This window comes from Diuraphis noxia, unplaced genomic scaffold, assembly GCF_037042655.1.
Source record: "Diuraphis noxia isolate RWA-SAM2 unplaced genomic scaffold, SU_Dnox_SAM2 contig0002, whole genome shotgun sequence".
NCBI lineage: Eukaryota > Metazoa > Arthropoda > Insecta > Hemiptera > Aphididae > Diuraphis > Diuraphis noxia.
In genome coordinates this window covers 74,331,063-74,350,734 of record NW_028301712.1, presented here as the reverse complement: position 1 = coordinate 74,350,734, position 19,672 = coordinate 74,331,063, and the positions used below count along the sequence as shown (strand labels likewise).

At 30.2% G+C, this 19,672-nt stretch overlaps 1 protein-coding gene across 1 annotated transcript in view; it reads left to right on the top strand.

Moving 5' to 3' along the window:
* The window catches only part of IRSp53 (Insulin receptor substrate 53 kDa), a 111,487-nt gene extending 93,124 nt beyond the window's left edge, over window positions 1-18,363 (top strand). Inside the window, exons 5-15 of the mRNA XM_089219293.1 lie at window positions 3,684-3,755; window positions 4,344-4,481; window positions 5,342-5,407; window positions 5,482-5,673; window positions 5,765-5,981; window positions 6,441-6,611; window positions 6,673-6,778; window positions 6,879-7,041; window positions 7,526-7,836; window positions 9,642-10,807; window positions 15,132-18,363. Coding sequence (XP_089075419.1) covers window positions 3,684-3,755; window positions 4,344-4,481; window positions 5,342-5,407; window positions 5,482-5,673; window positions 5,765-5,981; window positions 6,441-6,611; window positions 6,673-6,778; window positions 6,879-7,041; window positions 7,526-7,836; window positions 9,642-10,797 — 2,592 coding nt within the window. The 3' untranslated portion in view covers window positions 10,798-10,807; window positions 15,132-18,363. The remainder of the gene's footprint in view (window positions 1-3,683; window positions 3,756-4,343; window positions 4,482-5,341; window positions 5,408-5,481; window positions 5,674-5,764; window positions 5,982-6,440; window positions 6,612-6,672; window positions 6,779-6,878; window positions 7,042-7,525; window positions 7,837-9,641; window positions 10,808-15,131) is intronic.
* The last annotated feature ends 1,309 nt before the right edge of the window (window positions 18,364-19,672 follow it).

The window sequence follows — 19,672 nt, the reverse complement described above, 5'->3', positions numbered from 1 at the left end:
TAATATGATAATATGACTATATCACTTCTAGATATTACTTTATTTACCATCACGTCCTCTTGTACATTATTATGAAGTATACTAATTAGTGATTACTGATCAGTTTTTTCAGTAAGATTTTATTGACCTTTTATTTGCTTACAACTAAGTTTTTTTTTTTGCTACGATAACTTTATAATATGCTTAACATTTTACAAAATTTCAAAAATGATTTTTCAATAAGAAAGACAGAAAAAAACTATTTAAATAAAATTCCAATTTTATTTTTTCATTGTGCATTTGAATCCTACAGTCTATGACGTTTAGCATTCTTAGTGCATATAATAAATTAATGCGGTTGAGTATATGTTATGACTATTGAAAGGAGAATATCAAATATTTTATGGTAATATTTATTATATTCAGATTATTATTATTGTCGTTAAAATGCATTTGAATAATATATTGACTTTCCACAGAGATACATAGATATGTATATATAATGTATACGTATATAGGAAACTACGTACAATGCTTTTGGAACGTGTTACTGCAGTACATTATTATAATATATCATTTTACTCGTCCTATCACCTATAGGTCTTATCGTATGATTGGACTTTGGGTTGCGTATCATTTCGACTTTCCATCGAACAGCGTGTGTCATAATATAATGTATAACTATATACTTTAAAACCTTATCTCGAATTTCCGCATAGTGAGAAACTTTTATCGATCATATAAAGTTTTTCGATATAATCTATTTGCCACTACCTCACACACACACACACACACATATATATATATATTATACGTAACGTCACAAGGCTATGTGGCCACGTTGCGTCGTCGTGGTTTTTATACTTTTCAAACGTATAGAAGACTTCTAATGCCGCCATCGCGGCGGCAGAGGCGTTGTTCGGCGCGACGGAGCAGGGGGAAAAATAGTCGTCGAAAGTTTTATTTTTTCAAATGGCCGTCCGACGCTATGCACGTTTTCCATTATTTTTCTTCATAATGCACTGGCCCAAAAGGAGAATACGCGATGTACATACAGCCATACAGGGCGATCTGCAGACGTGTTTCGTCGTTAGACTAACGCGGGAAAACGCCGAGGTAATTCGCCCTGTATATCCGGAAACGATGGCGATGCTAGGGTAAAAACAAAATATGGCAACAGTCTGAGCCTCGTACATATAATATATTATTAAATTATTCTATATATATAAGCTCGGTCGGATTGCACTAAACTTTTCCGATTTCTCTATATATCTGCAGTGTGTGTGTGAGAGTATGTTGCATGTGTCTCACTCTCTCTCTCGCTTTATATATATATATATATATCTTCCTCGGTCCATAGTCAGTAGATTTCAATTTAATGTGAGATACGCGTCGGCTGGTCAATTTGGGGAAGCCCGATTTTTTTCTCGCGGTCCTTTATCAGGCTTTAGCTATTGTAGTTCAGACGAAGTATATCATATTTTCAAAATGTAAATCTAAAGAGAAATTACTGCAAAAAAAAATATTATTTCAATAAATTTTCTTAAGTGATTAACAATCGGACATGATACGTTAGTAAAGCTCTATGTGTTGCATGTTGCATTGCCATGAAAATATTATAATTTTATGTAAAAAAATGTATAAAACTATAGAAAACTAAAACGGACGTTTACCTGAAAATATATTGTAAAAAATCGGGTAAGTGGATGTCACTCTGCTGTGCAGTTAGGTTACAAGTGGATAACTGTAATGGATGGTACCAAATTTGAATTCAATGATATAATATCAAAAATGATTCTGAGCGGAGACGGATAATTTAGGATATTTTAGGGTGAGACCCGTTTCGATCGAAATTGACCTTTCTCGTTTTAGTCATCTTAAAATTAAGTTGATAATGGTTATTAAATAGTATAATATATTAATATTATGTTTATAGTCATCGCAAAAGTTTCAAAAAAAATTCACATTAAATTATACTTAGCTACATTATTACAGTTATAACAAATTATTATTGTCTACTAAAATCTATTCAAATAAAATACATTATACGCAATCCACGGTGACTATACGGCTATATTGGAATTGATCACATTTTGATATGGAAACTCCTTCATATCAGTTGACTATCATGCAGTGTTGGGATTAGATAAGTACTTTTTTATCTAGATAAAGATAAAGATAACAGGACAAAAATGTATCTAGATAAAGATAAAAGATAGCACAATTCATTTTCATATTTATCTAGATAAAGATGATCGATAAATACATTATTATCTAGATAAAAAAAGGATAATTTATTTTAACACATTGAAATCTAAAACATTTTAAGGGTACACCTTTGATACTACTTAGTACTTCAATATTATATAAACACCAGCTATATGAGTAAATTAATGTTAGCAGTAAACATTATTATTAATAAATAACTAGGGTATAACTGAAAAAAAACATTTTTTAAATTAAGTATAAATATAAAGAAAAACTACATATTTTACACGACTCGTAACAATGTAATGTAGGTATATTTGATCTCCGTGCCCCTATTTTTGGGATGAGTTATTATTTTTCTATAGACAGTAATATTAGTTTAATAATTAATATTATATTAAATTGTGTTATATTGTTATGTTGGTCCGTTAAAATTTAACCAAAACATAAAATATGTGAGTTAGGTGCACTCGACATAACGGCAGCCTTACTCCTCTATAAACCAATTACCAAACTTTTGTTTATTAAGTTGTTAAAATTGTATCAAAGTTTTGACACTAATTTTTTATAATAGATGATTGATTAAAAAGAAAAGAAAAAACAATTTTATTAATTTATAATATGCCGTGTTTTAAATTAATTTATTGTAATATGATTAAAACAAAAATATATATACAATATACATAAATACATAATTATACTAATGTATATTATTATGCATAATAATGTAATCAATTAGGATTTTACAGATTATTACAACAATATTGCTAACACAAATATGCAATTTTCGCGTAAAATTAATATTTATTTACTAAACAATCTTCGTGATATACACTGAAATGTAAAAAATAAAACTACTCATGTATATTGTATTTGTCAATATAGCTATGTCATGAATCTCGGATCAATATTTATTGAACCGTTCGTATTATATAATGAAATTTAATGCATCAATAAATAAGTAACGATGGACTATTTGAAATACAAGTCTCACTCAACGTTGATATTGTGTACACAATATTACCAATGAGCATATTGTGCAAAATAAAAAAAAACACCCGTAATTGTTAGTAATTTATTTTAGGTATAATAAAAATAGTCAAGCAAATCATAAAAAATACGCGTTTTATAAATTTGATTTTGGCGATAATTTCTGTACCATAATAATGACAAACGGCCAACGACAAACAATGCAATATAGTATTCGGAGATTTAAATTTGAGTTTGTACCTATTATGATTATTATTATTTTTTTTTTTAATTGAAACCATCGGTCACACACTCGCACAATATGTTTCACATTAATCAACAAAAAATAATATAATGGAAGTAATATGTAAAAGGTGTTACTGTCACGTAAAATAATATAGAAAACTATAATGTTAAATTGAAATATGCTTAATGCGTATTTTTAGGAAAATGTAAAAATAATATTTTGCTAATCACAATATTTTATGGAATTTATGTAAATTAATATTGTTTTGTTTTGTTTTTAGCTGAAAGCGTTTTACGTGGATTTACTAGTGCCGCTGGAGACAAATCTCGAAAAGGATACCAAAGTTGTTCAGGTAAAGCTTTACCTATAGGATGATTATTCTATTCTATTACTCTATAGTACTATGCGCATATAAATACCAAAATACTGTGAGTAGGTACCTACAATATACAATGCATATGCGTCAATTATTTTAATAACTTTGTGGATGAGTTTTGACTTTTGGGTTATAATATTACGATGAGTAATTTTTTTACCATCGGAAACACTATGAACCAAAATATTTATAATATTCGATTTATTCGTTTCCCTCATCATTCCTTATCTGTTTCGATCCTAATAATTTATGTATGCCATTAAAAGTAAACATGGAAAAATGCATATTATAATAATAATGTGTGTATCTGATATTTGGTATGGGATAACGAATATATGTATATTATATGCCTATATATGTATATAATATTATACACCTTTACTGTATTACGAGGAATGTAGAGCAAATAAAATGTCCCTGTCCGATAAATAATCTAACCTTTTAGTTAGTTTAGACTGCTGATTAACCCCTTGGTACCATTTGGTTGTTATCTGATGAAATTTAAACGACAACAACTTAACTTTTATTTTCTATTAATGTTATTACCATCATTTTGTTTTTCAGTCCGAACAAAAACGATTTTTGCAACAGCATAAACAAAGATCCGAAAGTTATAGCAAGGCCGCATCAGCTATGAAAAAGTGCCGTAAAAAGCATAAGGTTGGACCCAAAGCAGGATTGGCCATGGATAAAGAAATTAAGGTAACATTTACCGGTTTATCTCATCTGTAATATTATGTAATATATTTTATATTTACTTACTTATTAAAAACTTTAAAATAATGTTTTTTTTATTGTTATTAAGCTACAGTTTTGCTCTTATTACTCTTGGCTAAATGTCTATTAAAACCTTTGAGTGATATTATATAGTTACCTTTAATTTAATTCTTCTTTTAAATGAATCGGTAAATAAAAAATAGTGTTGTAAGTTCTCTACTAATGGAGTTTTATTTTATTTATCTTGATAATAATGATCTAATATAATAAAATATGAAAATTTCAATATTTTTTATAATTATTCTTAGCATTGTGAATAGTTAAAGAAAAAATATCATCATTTCGATACTAAGATAATGATTGACCAAACATCTGTCACAAAATATAATGCACAATAATAATGTCTTGAATTTCGATTGAGGGTAGTTTTATACTTTTTTTAAAATGTAAAATGTGTACAACGGTCACTATATAGTCATATAGATGTACGCATTGGTGAGGTTAAACTATGATTATTCAAATGTATTACTGCCGAGTTTTTTTTTATTTGTTTGGCACCATAAAGCTCGAATGTGTCGGGAGATAAAAATTATTACCAGCCCATTGAAGATAGTCATTGTTTGAAAAGTACACACATCGTTTATATAACAAACCATGGACTTTTTACATTATTATTCCTATGTATAAATATCATACAATGTACAAAATGTTTTGTTTGTAACGGATTTACATAAACAAAACAAAATCAAATCCTCTATTTAAAACATCTGAATAATACCTATTCGTCGTTATTGTTTTTGATAAGCATTTTGACGATGGATTTTAATCTTTTTTTTTTAATACAGACCATGCAAATTCTAGAGGAAGAAAAATCTAAATTGGATAATTTTTGCGAGCAAAGTTTGAAAAATGTTAGTATTATTGTGTGGTATTTTTTTAAAATTATACAACGATCAAATAATGTGTATTTTTTTTTTTTTATTAGGCTATGACACAGGAGAGACGTAGATATGGGTTTGTACTGGAAAGACAGTGTTCATTGGTTAAACACTGTCTAGCGTATCATACCAATACCCAATCAATGTATGATGAGCATCTTAATGACTGGCTCGACGTGGCTAAGTCTCGAGAACGATTGCCAGAATCTGTTGAAACCATGTTTGCAACAAAACTTCGAGTAAGCTAAAACCTATTTAGTATTTGGGAGATAATATGGATATACTTAAGGTTCCTACTGATTATTTATATTGACGATGTGGATATTACAGCAAGTAAGCTTCTGGCTGGATGATGACGTTAGTTCTCCAAGAATCGACGATGATAGGATTTCAATGACATCACAATTGAGGAAAACGAAATCAATGGATGCGTCTTGCTTGGATGTTCGAGCCATGAATGATATATCCAGTCCTGTTTTAAATTATCCGCTTTCTAGAGCCAAATCAGATTTCAATTTAAACGCATCATCGCAATCTCTGAATAGAAGTATATAACTATATATAATAATACTATTTGACTTGAAATGCATAAATATATGTATATGATTATAATATTATCAGGGCATACGAAATGTTGAAATTGGTTCAGTAATAATAATGTAAATTGTGTTTTACACCTATTCATATTTATTGATCACCCTGGGTATGTGCATGACATAATATATAATATGCATATTAATTTAAACACCCCTAAGCATTGTTTCAACTCATCGTAATTCTAAATTTCAAATTATTTCTTGATTAAGGATTCAATTGTTGTTGGTGACCTACGATATTTACATTTATTGAATTTTCACACTGCACGCGCAAAAACTTATTAATATTTCAATATTAATTTACAACATTTCATTATGAGAATTCAATGAAACCGTGCGAATCAATTTACTATTAGGTTACATTGTCGTGCATTTCGAATTTCACTAATCAAACTATTATCACATTTCAGTGGAAAACGGGTCAAGTCCGGGAAATAATGGTTCCAGGCCAAAGTCGATGGCAGTAGTTGATAACGGATGGGAATCTCAGGGTGCGAATCTTGTGCAAGCAACGCATGCTTATCTGTCGAGCGGTGAAAATCAACTAAGCTTTCACGAAGGAGACACAATCGCTATATCAGGTAAGTTTCACATTTAAAAACAAATTTCACATAATCAAAAAAGACCGGATTTGCGTTTTAGGAGAACGAAACAAAGGATGGCAATTCGGAGAAAATTTACGTACTCAATGCAGTGGTTGGTTCCCGTTAACGTATACCGAACCCGTAATGGATGACTCGGTTTTTTCGTACGTGTGATTAGTTAAAATGAAAACCATCTACGGATGTATTGATGATTGCATTACACATAATTATTATGTTGTTGTTGTTTTTTTTTGTCATATACAGGGACTCTCCGTCATCATATCGACGAAAGGATTCCATGGGTCAGTCCACAGTAACCTCGAATCACAATAGAAGTGAATCAGCAACGATTGGTAAACAAAACCGTTATCAAACTACGACACTTACGAGATTCGGCGATTCTTTGTCTCACAGAAATCCATATCCGGTAAGCTCCCGGTAGATTTCTATAACTTTTCATAATTTTATTGTACTGCACTACTGCCTATGTCCCGAAGATTACTTTTCCGCTGAGATGTTCAGCAACATATTTATATTCATTCTGACACCTCTTCGAACTCAATTACTACATTTGCGCTGTATAGTTTATATATGTGCCAATTATAAATGTATTTTAAAATCACATTACATGATTTTATTTAATTCGTGGACTCTTCAATAGTTTTTAACGTCAATGATATCTATCAGTTAAGTTATGCCACGACACTTAAAAAAACTTTCTCCCCCGTAGAAATATCATAGTATTCTTCAGTATGTATAAATTGGATGAAAATAATATTATGATCACTCTGCGTTATGCCATATAATTACCATATATGCACTACCATTTACCCGGTAACTCATTGTCATAGAATAATTCTTTACTCAATAACTATTAATAATTGTCATAAAATGGTTATTTTTGCGTATAGACGCGATCCAGGGCGAACAGTAGATCGAATGGTTACGGGATCAACTCGCACGGGCCTCCACCTCCGTCCGTTCCTGCTCCAGTAGTGCCTCGTCAGTATGGAGGTCACATACCACCTCCGGTCGCATTTTTCCCTCCACCACCGCAGACATTGCCACCTGCACCCGGAAAACCAATTGCGATTGACAAGAGGACCGGTGGAGTCCACCACCAACACGGTAACGCGAGCTTGCACAGTAGCAACGATAGCGGTTTTAGTAACGATCCGCCACCGGCACCTGAAATTGACTATTCGGATGACGAAAATGCAAGGTAACTTAATAATTTCATCATTGTTAATCATATTATTTTATCGTAGTAACCATAACATTAGTGAATCGCTTAACATTATCACATGCATGAAACTTAGCGTAGGTAGTGCAATCCAATGAAAAAAAAAACCCATAGAAATATACGATTTATTATTATTGCTTTTATGTTAAGTGAACAAGCATGCGCCTAATACAGTAGTAATATGTAACACATATGCATCTACAATAAAAGCATTTAATAAACAATTAAACAAAACACTATCATGTTCGCTAATTTACTTGGTAACATCTATGTATATTTTTAAAGATATTTTATAATTTATTTATATTATATTATAAATATATTTTGATTTTAATAATGTGTTTGTAGATTGAACAAAATATTGTCGAAAATATCGAATATAATAACTACCTATATAATATTAATTTTTGAATTAATATTTCATATAATATTACTGGTTGATATTAACTTAATAGTCAAAATCAATGAAGTGTTCATTCTTGTTTATGGTATAAATAGCTTAAAATGAATCTTCATATTTTAAAAATTTAATTGTGTATGTATATAAATTAATAAATTAATGGTGTTGGTAAGAAAGTTCCCTGCGATTAACATAAGGTATATGAAATTACAAGAAAACAGCTTCTTTTTATTTTAGTTTTATCACATTTTATTCTTCTACACTCGTTATACTTATTTTGGTATTGATATATTTTATCGGGTACATTTACTTAGTTTTGACTCACATTGTATATATAATAATATTTTTAACCGATTGACAACAATAATATTGTATTGTGTTTACAATGTTTATCGAAATACCTAATCCATCGTCCCTACATGTGGATATAATTAAAATTAAATGATAAATTATGTAATATTTGAAATGTTTTCTCATTATTTAATTTTGATCTGATTTTAAAATAAATTTAACACTTTTGGAATTTGAATCAATAACATGCAAGCTGTTCTGAGCTAATTTTAAAACTTTACTGTTTAGAACAATTTTAACGCGACCCGCGACTATAAACTCATTTTCACATATTATTAATGTATTATTATTGTTATTATGATCGCTTTATGCAGTTAGGTTAGGTTATACCTATAGGTTAGGTTACCTCGGGACGATTTAATATTAATCGTGATTGTGAATAAGTCCGCGGTTATTGGATATAGGCTCGTAGTTACTAGTTCATAAACGAGAATAATACGCGTTCGTTAACACTTACTGGCTGACGACGTTTATATAATTCCATAAACAGCTGTGTAATCGATTATCATAAACTACCGGTACCGTGTGGAAAACGTTGCAATAGTAGCTAGGGTACCGCGGTCAAAAGAAACCGTACCAGTTGTTTTTAATCGTCTTTAATCGGCCAATTAAATATATACTAAACAACTTGGGCGTAATTACGCTGGATGGTCCAACAACGAAAAAACAAACATAATAATATTATAATCACTCGGAAAACAGAAAAATAATTAATAAATAATAGATATAATAATTAGTTATAATATGCATATTATTTAATTGCAATAACAATAATAACAACAATTATTAACCCGTGTGGTTGGTGAAAGTGCCATCATGTTATGTTTTACACGAGCATAAGCGGTCTTGGGCTCGTAGCTATATATTTGTAACCGGGTAGTAGCTAAGTAACCATGGTTACGGGACATGTTCGCCCTTGGTGCCTGTGCTACGCAATTGAGGTGCGGAGGTGATATGGTGTTGGTTGTGGTGTTGGTGTTGCTCATATAAGCGCGTGCTAATAATGTAACCGAGTATGATGTTTGTCAACCAGAACGATCAAAGATCCAAAGAAAGACGCGCGTTCCAAACAAGCGACGTCTTACAGCAGGTCACCTGAAGAGGACCGTGGTTACCATCGTCAAGGTCATCATCACAGCCAGACGTTGACGACGACGATGGGCGGCCGACAGTCAACGGGAACGATGAAGTCGTCGTACAACGGTGGCGGCGGCATGAACACCGGCAGACGGAACACCGGCACGTCGTCCATGCGTCAGAGCACAAGCGTCGGCCACCTGTCGTCCTTTGGTGGCGACGGTCACTCGCTGTCCAGACAAGCAAATTCTGCGTACGGTAACGAAGACGACGACGCGAGCACCATGCAGGGCAAGAAGATCAAGAGGACGAAGTCCATGTGGAAGTTTAAAAAGTCCGGTTCGAGCGACGAAGTGCTGACTGGCATGTCCTTGTGGAAGCACAGATCACTTGTGGACGTGAACGCAGCGGAAGCGGAAGAGGAGCAGCAACAGCAGCAGCAAAACAACAATAGTTACAACAATAAGTCGTCGGCGGGTACACCGGTTACCAACAAGAAATTTACGGTGACTTGCCGGGACATCGACATAGCGGCGGATGACGACGATAGTCAGACGATAATGAACGGTGGCGTGGGCGGTGGATCGTCGACTGTACGACGGATGACGTACGACAACCGTAAGCAACAACCGCAACAACCGCAGCAACAGCAACAACAACAGCAACCGCCGCAACAGCACCGGAGCAGGAGATCGTCCTCGTCGAGTTTCGGCGGCGGTGACGATTCCGAGTCGTGCATCGTGGTGGACGATCACTTGAAGGACGTCAGATCAGCACCGCTACCCCCTGCCAGCCTGTTACCCAGGACCAGATTGATCAAACAGACGGCGGCCGGCAAAGACAGTCAATTGAACGGAATGCAGTCGCCGTCCGCGGCCGCGCACCACCACTACAACCACAACCAGCAGCCGACGACTATGATGATGATGATGCCGCCACCTCCACCGCCGCCACCCGCTGTCAGGACCGCTACCGCGGACGACGGGTACGCACCACACGACTCGGACGCGGACGTCCGGTTCGAAAGTTCCAAACTGCAAACGTTCAAGTACATCAACGCGACACACAACGACGGGTGGTACGACTCGTGGGGAGAGAAGCGAAAGAAGTAGGATGTCTAAGGTAAAACCAAGTCTTAGTAAGACTATTACGAAAATCTATCTAAATCTACGAATTCTATTCATTAATAAAAGGAAATGTTTACTTAGAAACCATCCTATACCCACGAGGATGTTCACCTCAAAGCCATTTTTTTTAAATTTTTATTTGAAGGTGGGAATCATTATAATATATTGTGTGGATTTGTGTATTCACGAAAAACAAATATATATATATATATTTTTGTATCTAATATCTATAAATATATGATTACAGAAAATAAAATAGTTATTATGATTGGTTATAATTTTATAGGTACTTAAAGTTTTATATTCGGTGAATACCGGCCAATTAATATATTATTGTATATATAATGTCGCATCCACATATTAAAATTGCTAATTTCATGAACTAGATATCCAGATGGTAAAATTTGTCTAGATCGTGAATTTTGATGAAAATACATTATATGGCCATTCATTTCATGAAATGGACAATACCTTCCTATATTATGTACTTTTTATAATTATTTTAAAACAAAGTTGTTATGTTATTTTACAATAAATAATTATAATACCATATTATGATATTATAATTGATTGGCTTAAATAATAATTAATGAATTATAGGTAGAAACCTATACATTTTTCTTCCTTATAAATCGACTGCTACAAATCATATTATTTTATTTTTAAAACAAGCACATCCACTTGATTGGTAAAAGGTTTTTGCATCACACGAACAAGACAAAAAATGTTTGCCCTCTTGAAATATATTTAATAATTTTTCCCACAATCATACCGAAAATTCAACATTTTTATCAACTTGATCAGTAGTGAGAAATTGAGTTGTTTATTTTTTCGAACATTCACTATATAAGTACTGAACCATATTTTAAGTAAGGCATATTTTATTTCAAGTTTATGCAATTCTTTTTTTTTAATTATTATTTAAGTCAATCAATTAATTATTTTGTTCATAGAACAATATAGAAAAGTATAGTTATAGTTTAGTTATAAATTATAATATTATGATATAATTATTTATTGCAAAATAACATAACAATCTTGTTTCACAATAATTACACAATATAAGGTAAGTATTGTCTGTTTCACGAAATTAATGTCCATTTAATGTGTTTTCCTCAAATTTCACAATCTGGATGTCCAGTTCATGAAATTAGTGATTTCATTATGTGGATGCGACATATACATTATTAACGGAGTTTAATACAGAGTAAGCTATAATATAAATAATCTAATGCCTAAATCAGACGACCCTTTTGCTAACTCAAAATTTTCGTCGATAAGTTCGATAAGTTTTTTTTTTACTTACTTTTTACTTTACAACACTCAAATGATGAACATTTAATGGATTTTTAGAAGTGGTCAAGTGGTTACATCCACGGGCAATGCCAAGCAAGATCAGCTAGTAATAAATAATATTATGTTAATTTTTAAAATTATAACAATGTTGTAAATTACCTACAAAATCGGTATAGGTTATTTAAGGTTGGTCCAACAATTGTTTACATTCAGACAATTGCATCTTCTTTGAATCTAAAACGATAATCTTACATAGTTGCATGAGTGAAAGTTAGTTTTTTTTATGAATAGTTTTTTCATGTTTTTGTAATTTAAGATAGCACAATATTATATTTTGTTTTTTTATTGCGTAAAATCATTATTTTAATATTTTCTTTATTTACTATAAGTCCTTTGCGTGATTTTAATCTAATCCCACATATCCCGTTTTTCGGTCAGCTTATCCAACTATTTTTTTTCATCACTAGTCTGAATAAATATTTTATATTAAATTTATAATTCATTAAATTATCAGTTTATCTGTATTTTTATAGAAAAGAGACAGTTTGTAATTTTTTTTAGACCTTGACAATCCGAAAAATATTACGTATATATCATAATATAGGGAGAGGTTATATAGAAGGAATTTATTTTTTAATAGTTCGAAAACTATTACTAGGTAGATATGTTCGACGTAACTATACCATAACTTGTTGTGTTGTTTATCATTATTTACATAAACAACGACGAGACGTCGTACATTTGTGCTGTCGAATATTATTGTAGTTTCAACGTCGATGTTGGCGGAGGAGAGTTCGTAAACAAATGGCCTTTATAATTTGGTTAAGGTACGTCTCGTGTACAACAGATGATGTAGTTCTACGCTAGTGTCTATAAATTTGTACGTATACAGTGGAAAGAGACACACCAAGCCTATTTATCTGAAATAAATTCTGACTTACGATCAAACGACGAACTTTAACGCAATTACTGTATCACTTAAGACTTATTGAGCGAAGTAAACATTGTAAGAGCTTCGGTGTAATATCAAAAGTAGTATAGTAGTGTTGTTTAGTAGTAGTGTTAGTATTTAGTAGTTGTGTTAGTACCTTTTGTAGTTAGGTAGGTAGTAATGTAGTATATAACATTACTAACTATTTATACGTCATAATAATGATAATACTACGCCCAATATTTATTCAATGTGCATAATGGACTGCTTTGTTCAATGTTATTTTATTCGTTGTTTTCGTTTTATTTTTTGTTTTAAACTGACATCGAGCTACTATCGCGAACTTTTCTATTGATAATAAAAAAATGCATTATGCTGTTTCGAGTTCGTTTGTTTTGTTTTGGTACATTTGAACAGTACAAAGTGGTCTGCAAATAAAACTATACAATAACAGCGTAGTAAAAACAACGAAAAATTGCGTCGGAGTATTATAAACGTTAAAACCTTTAAAACAATTAAGTATGCATTTTTTACGGTTGCAATTATGTTGCCTTATGTTATTATGATGTATTGTATCATTTAAATAAAAATCGATATTATATTATTTTAATGATTGATATACGTACATCGAACATGACACACGAAGATAGTTTGTTGTTCTTAGAAAGTATTTGCTTTTTATGAGTAAACATTAAATGTAAATAAAGTATAGTTTTCTATACATACATATATTGTATTGTATTTTTGTATAAGTACAAGTTAACAAAAACAAAATTATACACATGCAAGTTAAAAAAAAAACTCGTCAATGACGAAAAATTCTATAGTTATATACGAATACTTAACATAAGTATTACAATAATAATAGATGACTTTCAAATTTACATTTTGAATATGAATAATATTTTAAAATAAAATATGAAAATTGTAAATAATATAGTTGTCAATAATGTAATCTCAACCCAATGAAATTAAAATTTTATAACCCAATGGCCTATATCGCCGAGGGTATATTTCGTTTAATAAAAAAAAAAAAAATATTTTAAATTTTGTTGAATCCACATTTTTAATTTGATTTTATTGTTAAGTTTAATGGTTTGAAACGAAAAGAAAAAATACATATTATACTTTTTATTATTTTCAAACCTAAATTATTTCTCTTGTGGTCAACAAATAACAATTTACAATATATATTATATAACATTATGATATCTTATATTATTTGCGTTATATTTTCATATTGAAGTAACTTTAAATACTATAGCCAGGAATATTATAGCCTATTAGAAAAAAAAAAGGATGATTTCCGGCATGTCCAGTGAAGGAATGGTATTATGATGAGATACTATTAGGTATACACGCTATAGTTAAATATGTCCTGAAGAAAGCCGAGGAGAGGTAAGACAAATAAAAAGTGGTGCAGAAGAAGATACAGGAGGTGGTGGATCCAGGGAAGGGGCAAAAAGGAAACACCCCGAAAAAAAATCATAGTTGCGCTATATTAATTTACTTTATTTATAATGTGATAAATTGTAACAGTTATAGTGCCTAATTAACTATTCAGCTTAATGGAATTTTAAACTTAAAGCCCTTTATTAAATATCAGTATCTATTAAAATAAATTGCAGTGCTGATGTTGTAAACTGTCAATAATATTAAAAAAAAAAAATTGGACTGAGAGATCTTGCATTTAAAGGGGACGTGAAGGCGTGTGGAATGTATATTATATAGATACGATCCGATGTATATAAATGGGTAGTTATAGGTAGAAGTATAGGAATTAAATGTTTTAATGGATGAAGACTGAAAAGAGGAAGACGCCACAAGTGTTTTAAATTTGGCAAACTGTCGTGTAGTAATGTATCATCTAACCATCATGCACATGTTGCTGCCAATACTAAACCTTCAATTTAATCTATGATGGATATTATTATGTATACCTACCGTGTTTCGATATTATCGAATATTATATAAATATGTATTTAATAACTTATAACGTCGGCTTGTAATTAATTAATACATGAAGTGTCATGTGTGATTTTTATCAATAATTAATAATAGGTACCTAATAGTTACAATATTTTAATTTCAGGACGAACGTGTTTGCGACGATCAAACTCCGCAAAACCAACACCAATGACCGATCAGCGCCGAAGATTATATAATATAATATTATTCGTCATTGAAATATTATATGCCAGCTATAGCATAATATTTTTCTACATTTTTTTTCTACAACTTTATGTTATCAGCTTAAGTGAAAATATTTTTCGAAATATTTTATCATAACATTATTATATTATTATAGTTAGTTGTTTTTACACACACACAAAAAAAAAAAAAACTGTATATACACAATTTATATGCAGGCCAAATATTGCTCAACTAATCTAATAGCATCCAAACTCTATATGTACACGACCGTTGTTGAAAATGTGTACTGTTAGGTTATAAAGGTATGCAATAATATATAATAATTAATAAGTATTTATCATAACGTATATATTATGCTTGGCGAGGTTACGCGGTTATAATTTTATTATTTTTACCTTTTATTTTTGTTTTTTATCAACCAGACAACCGCCACTGATCGTAAATAATAATATATATAGGTAACACTAATAATATGTTATTACGATACTTTTTCATTTTTCAATTCGCTTTCTCTGGCAGATATATGTGTATATCGTATGCCTTCATGATATACCTACATATAATAGGTACTACGTATGTATGTATAAAGAATACATAAATCAATGAAATTTTTGTTACAATAGACTAGCTACCAATGCATACTTAGACTACGTATAGGTCAATTACTTGTGTCTTATTGAATAATAATGACACACGCGTGTTGACACATTGACGTTCTTTTAGACAGTTATTATTTTCTTTAATATGGTATAGACAGAGATTTCAAACTTTGCAAAGGTGTATATAATGTAGTTATTATTTTTTCACATAGGGTTTTTTTTTATACATTTTGTTTGTCTTTTAAAATATGTTATATTACCTATATTTATATATTATTATATTACCTATTCTTACGTTCCGTCCGTGTAGAATATAATTAGTTATTCTTATTACAACACAATACACATATGACATATTTATATGATATATTGACATGTATAGTTAGGCGGGCATTAAACTTTACGGCGTAAAGTAAATGATATGACGTATCCAAGGCAAAGTTTACGCGTGCATACATTATTTATTATTATATAATACGTCATAAACTAAAAAGTTTAATAAGTATAATAATATGGACTCGATATTATATAGGTACCTATAATATTTTCATATTATATGTTATAATATATAATATCATAATATTATAGGATTGGTACATATAATAAATATATTATTATATATTATACACTGCGCCCATACTGTACGACTCCGATCTTTACCCATTATAATAATAATATGTATCATTTCATGGTGACATAACGATTCAAACGTAACATCGTCAAAATCGTTTTACCTATTACGCAACTGCACCACATGTGCATAGGTAGGTACTGCATTGACCCTATTTATTAAATTATATCACTCGTACGTTTATCGATTTCAAAGTCCATTATAAGTTTCATCAGTAGATGAATTTGTTTTATTTCGTACCTAACTAGTCGTTTCCACACAATCGATCATCGTCGTCGCCGTCATCAAAGTGTAAAATATGCGAAAAGGATAGTATAGGATCTATTGCGGGGTGGCAGGGGGTGCAATGTACCTACCAGGGCTTGAAGGCTGAGTATGTTTTAGAGACCTCGGGTTGCAGGTTAGATTTATCAACTTTATAAAGCTATAGACTATTAAGGATATTGAATATGTAATTTTCAAGAAGAAAAGTATTTTAAGAAATGAATTGCATCTGTGTATTTTAAAGTTAATTTCGTCTAGGTTTTATTCCTATACGTCTTGTGATAACAACTCGGATGTAATAGGAACACATCAGGCGTGAGGTGCCTACCTAGCTTAAATGTTTTTTTTTCAATCAATTTTGAATAGGTATCAAATATATACATCATAAACACACATCAAATAATGACTAATAAAAAGCAATTTTTTTTAAGAGGTCTCCAGCAATTCTAGTAGGTGCACCCCAATCTTTTAAAACATAGATCCGGGACTGAGTCTAAAAATGGGTTCAGTTTATTCAAATACGAATATTATTATAATATGATACGCAGCCTACAGGCAGTCTACGGTCTATCGTGTAGGTAAGTAGGTTGTGTCACATCTCGTACTGATTAATCTATATCATTTAAAAACTTTAAAAAAATAATTACGATTTTCTACTATTTTTATGGATCAGTCCAACCGGATAATAATGTTTAAACCATCATGGTAGGTATGCACTAAGCAGTTTATTCATTCGCAAGTGGCAGCCGTGTATCGTTATATTTATACATTTTTATGCGCGTTTGTTTTTCATTTTTGTCTGTAAATATATTATATATTATCAAATAATCGTTTATACTATATATAGCTGCTTAATTTATCGTATAATAGGTAACTACTGTACCACTATAATAATATTAAGATTGGCATTAATTTTGTGTTTTAATTATTATAACTATTGTTGTTATTTGAACAATTACAACAATATTATGATATTGATATTGTATGTAACTTTACCAATAAGGCTATAAATTATAAATACCAGAAATGTTTAAAAAATGTTAATGTTACTAAAAAATTATTGTTATTTTGGTATTTGTGCAATTGAACATTTTATAATATGTACCTACTTATTACGTATAGGTACAAGGTACATAAAATACAATCTATCTAATATATTACAATCGCATTATTATAATATTATTATTATTTCGTTGTATGGTAGATTTTTGTACGAATGATTATTTACAAATTTATATACCTACTCGTATCTTCTAATTTTTTTTTTTTATTGTATTTTATGTAAATTGAAGGTACACGGGATATATTATTATTACTATTATCATTATAATTATTATCATCATCAATTAAAGAGTCTGGGTGGTTATTGTAGATGGATATGAAACGTAAATCGTAATTTAAATTAAAAACATTTGCTGAATTTTTAAAAACGTGAAAATTTGGACAAATCTTTTATTGACTCGACGCATTTGTACATACTCTATGATATTTAGTAATGTATACTGTACGACTATCGAGCTAGTAATATCGGTCATAGTTTTGTTTCCAAAATCCATGTGCATGACCGCGGCCGACTCTTGTGTTATATTATATTATTATATATATTTTTAATCAAATACTGTTATTATAATGTAATCAATAATTAGTTGAAAATGCATAAATATTTTATTCATGTATCTACACGTCTTGTTCTATATTTTAGCTTATTTCCCAATCATTTTAAATCCTATTTTATTAATTACAGCTGCATACATGGTAAGTATATTCCGACTGAATTACTTCAAATGTCTACCTACAATGTCCTTGCGAGTTATAAATAGTAAAAAAAAAGTTTCATTTTAAATATTTTATTCCTATACAAACATTATACTTTAATGTTAGTTACCTAAAATAGTATACCTTATAATTATATAGGATAAATGTTTTTTTTTTTTTTTAATGGCAAACTGGAAGTTACTACAAATTTATACATTAATTCGCATTTTAAATCAACAATTTAATCTATATTTATGATATTTTAGATTCCGAATGGAGCGATGATTGTGCCCATTGATTTTACAATGTTTTGTGTGTTTTTTGTGTACCTGTGTGTACACGATAAGTTGTCAACATAATGCTTCACTGGAAGGTCAAATTTTGAATTTCTCATTAGTTTTAAAAAGCAACGAAAAAAAAATCAAAAAAAATTAAGAAAAACGTTTTACGGAAAATCAATTTTTGAGAAAATCTAATTTTGATATTGTTGTAATTCAAAAACAGACACATACAATTTTCATTGAATGTTATACTGACATTTTATATACATGATAACATTTTAAAAATATTTCAAATTTTTGAAGTTATTTATAGACATTTGAAATTTTCGAATATTTTTTAGAAATTACATTAAAATGTTAATTGTTTGGTAAAAAAGCTTCAAAATTTAATACAAGGCTCTTAATATATTGTGACAACGACAGTTAAAACATATTAAAAGTACATAATATTACAAATACAAATCACAATTTTTTTTAATAAGCATTTTTTTTTTTTATAAAATACATAAAAATCACGAAAATTTGCAGTTTTTGAGTTAGAAATTCATAAAACTTTATCTTTTTAAATCTAAGGTTTGAATTTATCTACTTTTATTAAATAAAATATGTCAACTAGAAAATCGGAAAGAGAACTATATTCTATAATGCTAAATCTTTGCATTACTTATACTAAAAGTCTATTTCTTTTTTCTAAAGATACTTTATGATACATTTATATAACTTCAAAAGATTATTATTTTTATTACAGCAGGTTAAACTAATTATTGACAAACAAATATTGCTTACCTAATATTACAATAAATATAATATTAGGTATTAATTTTATTATCTATGTCAGAGGTATTCAAACTTTTTCAGCACGCGGCTCCTTTGGGTGTTCACAATATGTTTACGGCTCCCAAATTATTATGAAAAAATTGAAACAACACACGGATACAATATGGGAGAT